This window comes from Capsicum annuum, chromosome 2, assembly GCF_002878395.1.
Source record: "Capsicum annuum cultivar UCD-10X-F1 chromosome 2, UCD10Xv1.1, whole genome shotgun sequence".
Classification (NCBI taxonomy): Eukaryota; Viridiplantae; Streptophyta; class Magnoliopsida; order Solanales; family Solanaceae; genus Capsicum; species Capsicum annuum.
This window is the reverse complement of record NC_061112.1, coordinates 149,598,669-149,610,397: the sequence shown is the minus strand read 5'-3', so window position 1 is coordinate 149,610,397 and position 11,729 is coordinate 149,598,669. Positions and strand designations below refer to the sequence as shown.

Genomic DNA, 11,729 nt, shown 5'->3' with positions numbered 1-11,729 from the left:
TATGAATCAAACAACTTATATTTTTGTTCTCCCATCGGAGAATAAATATTTTTGTAGACGTGTGCCTAGTACTTGCTCACCAAAGTCAGAAAACGCTACTCACCATGTCAATATTATCAAGCTGGATGGCACCACTTACGTGCTCCTCGAAAAGAATGGGATGCTCTCAGTCGAAGCCTCTTTATCGCTGAGCCCCACAGATGAGATGCACCACATGCTTGCTTTGCAACGATGGACGGCAGACACTCAGAACTTCATCATCACAAGGTCGCAAGAATGACACCAAGTACATGCTCACCAAAGCTAAAATGGAAAACTTTCAGCGTCGTCAAGGATAAAATCAGATCATTCCAAGTCACTTTTTTATCAAGCAGTAAGGAAGTAGTACACTAAATGGTTCAACATCAATCATGTCTACCTTTTTGGCCTCACATCAAGACCATTTGCATAAGCCTGCACAAAAAAATGAAGATGTAACACATCTACAGTGTTGACCGGATGAAGCTTCTCGGTTCTATGCGGATTGATGCCAACTAAGTGGAACTTCAATCTGGTGATAAGTATCGGTACCAAACGCACGATGCTTCAATTTGGCATGATCAACATTGGGAGAAACAAATACCTTTGAAATCACAAGAATGAAAACACATTCATGAGTACTTCAAGTCTCGCCGTCAAGTTTCGGCAAGCCTACACGTCGACCAACCTTGAAGTAGGGGGCATCTGTAGACACATAAAATTTATTGGATCAAATTCATATAAAATTTGAATTTGCACCATATGTTATTGGGTTTAAACTTATTTTGGGCTAAAAAAAATAACAAGCCTATTTTATTCTTCATCAAGATCCATCTCACTTTGAAACTCAAATTCATCAAGTGACGTGGCATCCCAGTCAAATCCAAAACTAATGAGACGCCGCCATATGTACAAATGATATGGAAATCTCATTCAAATTCAACAACCAGTCAAAAGGTGCCACATGTCAAAGTGACATATTTCGGCCAATCACAAGCAACTAAGTCTACCCCACAACTATAAATAGGGGGTAACATAACATTCTAAAGGGAAGAAAAGAAAAAGGAGGGGATTCTGCAAGCATTGAAGGAAGCTTCTGCATTGACTACACAGCTCTTCAACGAATCGACTAACGGAGTTCTGCCCGGAGGTCAATTCGACAAGACGAAGTGCTGTCAAACAATTTTCGGAGATCCAAATAAATTTTTGGGAGGCTCAAATCATCTGAAAGTTCGAGAATTACGCTACAAAGGCCCTCGAATTACGAAAAAGCTTAGGAAAGAAGAATCGAGAGAATAACGGAATTGTACCTGCAAAATTACTTTAAATAAAATTATTCTTTTTGTTTATTTTATTTTTTGCTTGCAGTTAATTTTCAGCGTTAACGAAAATTTGTTGCGAACAAGTATATTTCAATTTAAGCTTGACGCAAAGGTAAAAAAATGGTTGAAAAAGTTAGAAATAATGGCTGGAAAACGTTAGGAAGAAGAAGAAGAGAAAAATAAAAAATAATTGACTAAATCGTCATTCACGCGCCTATTAGGAAGTGTAATTCACTCTCTTTGCCATGTCAGTGAAAAGTGTCAAAATGCCACACTTATAGCTACTTGCGGTGCCAAAAATGAACATGATCTACTTGAGGTGTCAAAGTAAAAAATCGTGCCAAGTTCAGGAGTCTGTCGATGGGTTTGACCTATTTCTTTTAACACTACTTATTCAACGAGTGGTGATGACTAATGGTCAAGCCTCAGATGGTTCAAGTAATGACCCATAAGTTAATTTCGGAATCGAATCGTACGACGTCGTTCGCAACTTTTCGCTGATAAAAGAGACATCCACGATTAGGAAGAAAAAAAAAAAAACAGGAGATAATTAGAGTGGTTTCCATATTTGTAAACGTGGGCAGTAGCCATAGGGCTTCCATTCAACCGGCAAATCTCGTTACCCCAAATCGGTAAATCTCGTTGCTCTAACTTGTTCAATCTCTCTCTTTTTTTTTTTAATAAAAATAAAATTAATTCAAGTTTCAATCGGTTAATTTATTTATTTATTATTATTATTATTATTATTTTTTTTTTATAGATCGATTGGTGTATATGTATATACCGTGCAGATACTGTGGGTGCAGCTTTAAGATGTAACCGATTTTTGTTGATCGTAAGTCCTGTTATTATTGTTAATTCCTTAGATTGGATCTGGTACTTTCTCTTTACGAATTATTGTTAATAATTCGCATTTTGATTTATTAGCTTAATTGAACATAAAAGTTGTTTGGTCATTGTGATGTGCGGAGACGAAACGCTAAGTGATATACTTCCGTATATTTTAGCCTTGGTGGATGGACAGAGTTGTCCATACACGTGCTAGTAGGAGGTAAGTAGGTACTATGTGGAATTAGTTGAGATATGCTCAAGTTGAACCGAATACTCTACATCCAAGTCGAACAACTTGTCTTTTTCTCTTTGTATTGCTTTCCTTTATCAATTAAGTGAAAGAAATATGCGTCGATTCCAAATTAGTTAGGATTAGTTCAATGAATCCTCTATATCCAGTTTACTCCTACTGAAAACAGATTTGTTTTTTGAAGCCTACATAGATAGAGTTGACGTCATTTTTTTAAACCTTGTTAAAGCATGTGACAACAAATTAGCTTCCATATTCTGTATTTCTATAATTAGTGTGTGATGTACTGGGTACCCTAATAGAAGAGAAAAAAGGTATGTTTGTGTTGATTAAGCTATGAGTCTTTGTGCTCCTTTTGCTCTCTTCTTTTGGCTCCATTATTTTCCAGCTAGCTTCTCATTTTTGTTTATGGCTTTTACCGGACAGCAAGTGTTTTTGGAAAACCTGGAATATTACGCTTCTTAACTCGTCAATTTTGGACCGCCATTATGTGGAACTTTGCATCCAATTGTGTAGCTGGGAATATAGGGTTAAGGTATGAGAGTCTGAAGCGTACTCAGCATTCAGCAGATTGCTCAGACGATGAAACCTCTTCAATAACCAGCAGGGAGGAGGGACTCGAGTGCCCAATATGCTGGGAATCTTTTAACATTGTTGAAAACATACCTTATGTTCTATGGTGCGGTCATACACTTTGTAAAAACTGCATACTAGGACTACAATGGGCCGTTGTGAAGTTTCCTACTTTGCCACTTCAGCTTCCACTGTTTATAGCTTGTCCCTGGTGCAATGTGTTATCCCCACGTTTGGTTTATAGAGGAAACCTTAAGTTTCCTCGTAAGAATTTCTTTCTTCTATGGATGCTTGAGAGTATGAATGGCGACAGAACAAAGTCTCATAATTCATCTTGTGGGGATCATCACCAGACTGCCTGGCCATCATCTACAAAATTCTTTGGAAGTACAGCAAGCCAGTCTAATCGACAGAGGGGACTGTACGTTCATCATCCAGAATCATCAGGCTCGAACCATGATCACGATCACATTAGTGGTTCTCTTGCTATTGAAAGAATTCATTCTTCTCTGCGCAAGTCTCTCATTTTCTTCGTTCATTTGACAGCCAAGTTCCCTCTGGTGGTTGTATTTCTCCTGATCATCATGTATGCTATACCTGCCAGTGCAGCAATCTTGGCCTTGTACATGCTCATCAGCATTGTGTTTGCTCTCCCCTCTTTTCTAATTCTGTACTTCGCATATCCCAGTTTGGATTGGCTAGTTCGAGAAATCATCACCTGAAATCCTGTTTTTGATCTGCTGATCATGTGGTACCAAATAATCTGTGCTGCAAAGTGGTAAATCAGTTGAGTGCGTGTTAATTGAAATGCATAATTTGACGACATTTCTGGCAATCATTGCTCGTTGTAAATTCCTTCATGGTGTGAGGGAGAACATGTTTCTAGTCATTTTGGCCCAGAATTATCGCATAACGTGTTAGGGCATGCCATTTGCCCATTGTCAGATTGTAATTTGTTTTATACATTTAGCAACCATTCTCCAACGTCAGAATCAAATTGGTTCTAGTCATTGTTAATACAAATAGTTTTTGTTGTACTATCATCGGCATTTGTGAACTACTGTCTAAAGACTTTGTGGCTGTTCTTTTGTGTGTATACTCAAATGGATGCTGAGTTGTTGTCCTCACGTTCTGCCTGTTATGTATCTCATTCTTGTTTGTATGACAAAACAAATTGCGTGGTCCTTTCTTGCCTTTGATTTCGACATTGAGAGCCATTGTAAAATCTTCAACTGCATTACCCATTCAGTGTAGCTGGGATATTCATGGAAATACAGTGGCTCAATGGTGTGTCTTGATGATGAAGATTAGAATTAGATAGTCACTTCGATTTTTCTAACAAACGTTTGATTTGTGTGGTGGTGCGACAGAATTCTACTCCTTAAATTTAAGGTGGAATGCTATAATCTTTGCAACAGTTAAAGAACTGAAAGTAACGATACATGTCACTTAATCACTGCTTAAGTAATAAATGTGTATGATAGATCATTTTGTTTATTGATTTAACTGCAATGTTTATCTGTATTATACTATCCGTCTATAAATGAGCTAATGTCATAAAATTGGCTCAAACTTAATCTCATGCTAATTCACCACTATTAAGTAGTTTGAATAAATTTTGTTAATTGAAAAAGTTTGCTAAAATCTAACTTGAATTAACCTTTATTAATACAATAAAAACATTATTGTTACTATCATAACTTAAAGGCTCATCATGCTTACATAGTTCTAAACAAATCCACAAACCAAGCACATAAAGAATTAGGTAATATATTTTGAGCAGTAAATTACCGGCCATTCAAATTGCTAAAAGCAAACACTTTAATGCATGTTTCATTGTCCCAAGATCCAACACACGTTCTAAACAAATTCATAAACCATAACAAAAGAAGGATCCGTCCAAAACAAACTCATAATATAATACTAAATGAATGAATAAATAAATAAATAAATGCCTTGAGTTTATTGTTGCTCCAAAATAAAGTAGTCGAACCAGAATTTTCACCAACGGGATTTAGAAATGAACATACAAACTAGTCGAGGGTTCAACATCTACTATAGATACATAAAAAATAATTTTTAACTACACTTAAATATTATAGTTTTCTGCCGAAGGGGGTCGAATGAACCCCCTCGTCGAAAGGTGGCTCTGCCCCTGGCTGTGATCTCCACAACCGCTGTAGATACAGATATCCAGTGCGCCAATACCCCCAGAGTAAAAGAGAAGATTGACATTAACAATAGTCTATTCTTGTGGATTCCAGCTATTATTCTTTTCAGTAGGTGGTTGGTGGTAGGCACTACAAGTACCAAATTGGGATAATCATTCAGAGGAAGTAGTATCAGATTGGGATAATCTCTTACAAATTGACTCTCAACTTATTAAAAAAACTAGCATTATGGGCCTGAACATAAATAGTATAAGGGGCTGCGAAGTAATATCTTGAAAGTGTGGACGTTGTTGCATGGTATCAACACTTTTCATGGAAATCTATCCTGGGCACAGAGAAAACTCTGTTGGGAGCGCTACCCCCGAATGGGGTCCTATCCGGCGCGAATCCAGATTAGTTGGGCTCCAATGCGGGTACCGGACACCGGATGAGAAAAAAAAAAAAAACACTTTCATGGAAAAGCAAATTACTAATTGATTGAATTTGTTTCGATTGCTTGATGAGTGCTTCAATGGAAATGACATACATAAAACTTCCTGAAAACAAACAAAATGAATGAAAAGAAGAATTAACAACCAAAAACTAAATGACCTATAATAATTTTCTTACAGAAAGAGAGAGCATCAATATTCCGAAATAATTAAATTGATGAAAATTGAGTTATCTGTATTGTTTTAAAACACAAACTCATAGATAGATATATCACTATTTTACTACTATCAAATCTTCTAATATATAGATAAAGTGGTAATGACCCGTCGCAGCATTGAAGTAGTTGAATCGAAAACATAAAAGGTGGCTATGATAGATACAATGCAGAGCAAAATCTACAATAGATTTTTTGAATATAAGAACAACAATAACATGCCTAGATAATCATAACTTGTTTGTTATCTTGTCAATTTGCTTATGTAAGACACCATTAAAATTCACATCTTTTACCTATATACCTCTCTTTCACTTGTGCGTCTTTTGTCATGAGAATTCATTTCTCCCATTTTTAAGCAATGACAAAATAACTCCTCCTAACAACAGAGAAGAAAGGGGTGAAATTTTGCAAAGAAAAGGAATGAATCAAGTTTCAGTATCCAAAATTCAACAATTAAGCATGCATGTTAAAGGGGAAGAGATTATTACCAAGAATTTGTCTATCCTCATGATTTTTAGATGAGAAATTTGGACTCAAAGCTGTGTGTCTAAGAGCAAATAATTCCGGCAAACTAAAAATACCACCTAAATAATAAGTAGGGAATATTACAGTCTTTTATACTCCCTCCGTCTCATTTTACTAGTCCCAAATTGGGATGACACAGTTATTAAAAAAAATAATAAATAACATGGCTAATTTACCATAGGACGTCTATTAAATGATATTTACATTTTAATTTAAAGAAAAAGTAATTAATGCAAAGGGTAAAATCTGAAAAAAAAAATTGTTTTTGTCTTGATAAGTAAAAAAAGACAAGTAAAATGGGATATCAGATTAAAAAATTTGAGACGAATAAAATGGGACGAAAAGAGTACTAAATAAGTAGAGGATTCATAACACTAATTAATATTTATATATTTTCATATATTTCAGTGCACACCTTTTTTCCCGAGAAAACTCACTTACCAACAATTCCTTTACCATATACGTATGTTTTAACTCTTTAATATTAATTATATTTCATGATATATTATATATATTGTATTACTCTTTAATTTTAAATATTATTTTCTCCTTCTCTTGAATATTACTCTGTTCATCTCAAAAAAGTTGTCATGTTTAAAATAAAAATTCTCAAAATAATTAACATGTTTAAAAGATAATTAATCATTTTTTCCAAGTCTTAATAATAAAGATTATTCTCATATTAATTGAAGAATATTTATTTAATCAAGATTAAATTGATAATACGAAGTAGTCACCACGTACAAGCTTTCCTTGTAATTAGGAGTCTCATTCTCATTCCCAGTATTTTAGGAGTTTTTCATATATTTTAATGCTCAATATTTCTAAACTAATTAAATAATAATTTTTTTAAAAAAAAAAAAACAGACGACTGCGAAACCTTTTAATAACGTGTAAAAAGTTCAAACATTTCTAAAGTCGTGTGAATCTACAATGAATTGACGTACTCATGTATGCTTAACAATTCCTCATGTGTTTTAACTAACGAGGAGAGAAACTTCATCGTACAAAAATTATAATGAATACTTTACACGAAAACTTTTAAATTTATAATTTTTTACAATTTTTGTAAGAATATATTAGTTTTTAATTCTAATAAAAAGAGCAACTTATCAACACTCTTTTGCCAAACACATCCTCCTTATAAACAATTACAACATTTTTATTCAAACATTATACAATAATTATTTATTTTATTAAATTATTTTCAACACTTGACAATTATTTTTAGTATAAATAACACAAATACCAACCCTTTTATAACTAATTACACCCTATCCCACTTTTCTTAAAATCTGTACTCTCTCTCCCTTTTTAATATACATAACTTTCGATTAATAGACATATAATACTATGTATATCTGATAATGTTTCTGGCGTATAAAAAGGAAATAACGGATTCCTTTCTTTAATCACGTTTTTAATTCAACAAATTAAATTAGAGGATGAATGTCTTCCTTAAATTATGTAACAACTGCTGATTTTGAAATTTTGAATTAGTCAAATACATTTAAAAAAGCTCATACGTAATTCACATATACAGAAAAAAACACAGATTTTGTTGATCCTATTGAAAAAAAAAATTTCTTTGACTTCAAGAAAAACAAATAACACTCAATTCACACAAAAAAAAAAGGTGCAGTCACTGTTTATGTTGATAGTGTTGAAGGAAAAATTCGAATTCGATATCAAGAAGATGAATATTGCTATACTTTTGAGGTATGCTGGTAAGTGGAGAACAGAAATGGAATATGTAAATTATAAAAGCGAAGGAATAGTTGTTGCGGAATCAGTAGGTTACTTGAGGTTGATTTCGTCAGTTGCTACAGAATTAAACATTGATGAACTTCAAAAAACTATTGAGGTACGTTATGTAGTCGACGGCAATGCTTCACCTTTTCATATCCGTAATGACAATGGAGTACGGTTGTATGTCGAGTTGAAGAAAGCGCAACCAGCATTCTTGATGTATCCATTGTGCATATCAACAATTGATAAGTCTTCCGATGAGATACAGTTTGATAGAGATACAGGAGCTGTTGTTTGTGTGGAGGGTGTTGAATCAGATGCTATGGCTCTAGCAATTGCAGAGATGCATAATCAATATGCGTTGTATATTCCGAAATTCGATCTTGATAATCTTATTTGTGATAGCAAGAGCAATGCTGTGAAGGTGAAACAGATGTATAAGGATAAAAAGACGCTCGTTTCTGTGATGTCAAAGTATGTTGTGACACATGGATTCAATTCAAGAGCTAAACGTTCAGATGAAAAAAGGTAATAAATTTATTGTGTTGTGTTAGAAATATTTTTTGGTAAACTGTATAGATTATGTTATGTTAGTTATGTTGTAATTTATTTATGGATTGAAATTGTTATGAACTGAAGCGGATATGTAATTGAAAATTTTTTATCGCATGAAGTGATTGATTGTAGGTTTAAGTAAACATTCTATATTGTTTGTTTATGTTAATGTGGTGTTGTAGTACTAGAACAATGAATAAAAGAATGTGCAGAAGGCAAGAAGCGTATGTAATTCTCAAATGTTTAACATATACATAATATTTCTTATGTATATGTATTTTTCTGGTATCAACATTTTAAACATTTGAAATTAGTTTATATGCATAAGTTTTTTTTTAAATTTCAACTGATGACTTATAAAAAATGTATATGTTGTAAATGTGGAATAAAATCAATGTTATTCGGGCATGTAATATATATTTTTTTCTGGTTTAGTTATAGTTTTTCTGAATAGTAACATTGAAATGTTATGAACATCCACAAAAACTTATTACAGTATATGTTATTGCATATTGCAGCTATTTCCTCCGATGCCATAATGAGGATTGTGAATGGATGTTGAAAGCATCTAGATATAAAAAAACAGATGTTTTTATCATCAGGAGATTTAATCCGGAACATTCATGTCATTTGAGTGATAGGGTTCTGAAGAATATTATGGCGACTACTGCTTTTGTGTGTGAATTCGCAGCTCCTAAATTAGTTAACTATAAAAGAAAGTACACACCAGGAGACATCATGGAAGAAATGAAAGTTGTATATGGTGTTGATATAAACTATATGAAGGCATAGCGTGCAAAGGAGCGCGCCATAGCAATGCTTAGAGGTAGTCCAGCTGATGGGTATAGACAGATGCCGAGATACATATATATGTTGAATAATGTCTTTTCAAATTCTCACATTGCAATGCATAAGTCTTGGGATAATCGATTTATGTATCTTTTTATAGCGTTGCATCCAATGATAGGGGTTTTGAGTTTTGTAGACCCGTTGTAGTTGTTGATGGTGCGCATTTAAGAGGACCATATCAAGGGACTTTCCTATCAGCAAGTACACTCGACGGTGCAGGTATGATATTTTTCATTTATATTTGTTTAGAATTTGTATTTCATTATAAAATATATGTTGTAGTATAACAAATTAGTTTTGACAACTTATCAATATTAATATAATTTATACGTAAACTAGGAAGCATTTTACCGCTTGCGTACGGAGTTGTGGATACGAAAAATGACAGCTCATGATCATGATTTTTCAACCAATTCAAAGCTTCTTTTGGAGAACGTGACAACATATGTGTTGTCTCTGATCGAAATGAAAGTATCGTCAAAGCAGTTAGTGTTGTATATCCAAATGTCCCACATCTTGCATGTATTTGGCATCTCTGAAAAAATGTTTGTGGTTACTTTCAGAAAAGCAAAGAAAGTATTAGTAATTTGTATTATTCGATGGCCAAGGCTTATCGAAAAGAGGATTTTGACTACCTAATGACAAAGATTGAAAAAGCTGATTAGAGAGTGAAAAAATATCTACAAGAAGTTGGATATGAACAGTGGAGTAGGTGTCATTCTCTGGGAAACAGAGGTCGGATGATGACTTCGAATATTGCTGAGTGTATTAATGGGTGTTTGGTGGAGGCCAGAAAATTGCCAATATATGAATTCTTAGAAGAGGCGCGAATTTTATTTGGATCTTGAAACTGTAAAAACAGTGAGATAGCTTCATATACAAGTACTACGTTGGGTCGTAGATTTAATGAAATCTTAACTCTCAATGGTACGAAAGCATTGAGGATGACGGTATGTATCAATTTTTGTGAGTTTTTACCATGCAGTTCTATGTATTGAACTTGTTGATCCTGTTGCTGTTTTATGAAAAAAAAAATGTGAAAAAAAATTGCAATGAATGAGGTGTTTTTGCCCAACTGTTTGATAAAAATATAAAATGTAGAGTAAAATGATTATGTGTGAATGAGTTAGAAATGTTGATTAGACGGGCTTGTATGATGGGTACTATAGACCACAAACTTATGTATGTTATTAAAAATACATTACAGTGTTATGTATATAATGTACATATACATAACTTTCGATTAATATACATATAATACTATGTATATCTGATAATGTTTCTGGCGTATCAATGGTACGAAAGCATTGAGGATGATGATATGTATCAATTTTTGTGAGTTTTTACCATGCAGTTATATGTATTGTTATAATCAAAGTAAACATTTTATTTTTTCAAAATGAAATAAAAATTACTGATAAAGTTCAATGTATGTATTTTTTATTCGCTTCAGGTTAAGGCGTCTTCACCGTATATATATTCAGTTTATGAATCTGGACGAAGATACATTATCGACCTTGAAAGTGAGTCATGCAGCTGTTGGAGGTTCAAAATAGACCAAATATCTTGTGCTCGCGCTATTGCCGTATTGAAATCTAAACATGTAAAGGAATTTGATCCATATTGTTCTGAATACTACAAACCAGCTACTTTGGTGAAGACTTATGAAGTTTCAATCATTCCCATGCCAGATAGGACAAACTGGAATGTTCCTAATAGTGTAGCTGAGGAAGAAGTGTTGCCCCCGATATTCAAAAGGCTTCCAGGAAGGTCGAAGAAAGGGCGGAAGAAAAAATCTAGTGAAACAATTTCATCAAGCACAAATCGTTGCGGACGTTGTGGACATGAAGGACACAATAGGCGTTCCTGCAATTTCTTCCCAAAAGAGAATTAAGTTTTAGTTTTTGTTGACTCTTAAAGATTAATCACTCGATTATTCTTTTTTTATTTTTTAGAAATGAAGTTAGTTAACAGTTTTTGTTTGCTATTTTAAAATTAAAATAAGTAAGATTTTTGTTCAATTTATGATTGATTTTGGTCAATTTATCGCTCAATTTTTTTATGTGTATTTGTTTACTGGTATTAAGTGTTTTTATTTTTTTGTAAGTATTTGTTTGCATAGTTAAGCTCATCAATTTTCAAATTTAGTTTGAAATTTTAACATTCAAACTATCAAAAAGAAAGTTAAGTATTTGTTTACTGAGTTTCGATCAGATATAGTTTGCCATTTTTTGCAC

At 33.4% G+C, this 11,729-nt stretch overlaps 1 protein-coding gene and 1 pseudogene across 3 annotated transcripts; both read left to right on the top strand.

Annotated features, from left to right (window-relative positions):
• Positions 1–1,746: 1,746 nt before the first annotated feature.
• LOC107860480 lies at positions 1,747–4,121 on the top strand. 3 transcript variants are annotated; one of them, XM_016705857.2, is made up of 3 exons: positions 1,747–1,972; positions 2,101–2,175; positions 2,848–4,121. In XM_016705857.2, exon 3 carries the CDS (start codon positions 2,910–2,912, stop codon positions 3,714–3,716), a length of 807 nt encoding a protein of 268 aa, XP_016561343.1. In that variant the 5' UTR covers positions 1,747–1,972; positions 2,101–2,175; positions 2,848–2,909; the 3' UTR covers positions 3,717–4,121. The 3 variants fall into 3 exon arrangements, with proteins under 3 accessions (XP_016561343.1, XP_016561344.1, XP_047263478.1); XM_016705858.2 differs by having other exon boundaries at positions 1,813–1,972; positions 2,132–2,175; XM_047407522.1 differs by lacking the exon at positions 2,101–2,175 and having other exon boundaries at positions 1,820–1,972.
• Positions 4,122–10,091: 5,970 nt separating this feature from the next.
• On the top strand, positions 10,092–11,386 carry LOC107858374 (annotated as a pseudogene).
• The last annotated feature ends 343 nt before the right edge of the window (positions 11,387–11,729 follow it).

Excerpts from the sequence above, each read along its gene's own strand:
- LOC107860480 (XM_016705857.2), top strand. The coding sequence starts at position 2,910 with ATGTGGAACTTTGCATCCAATTGTGTAGCTGGGAATATAGGGTTAAGG.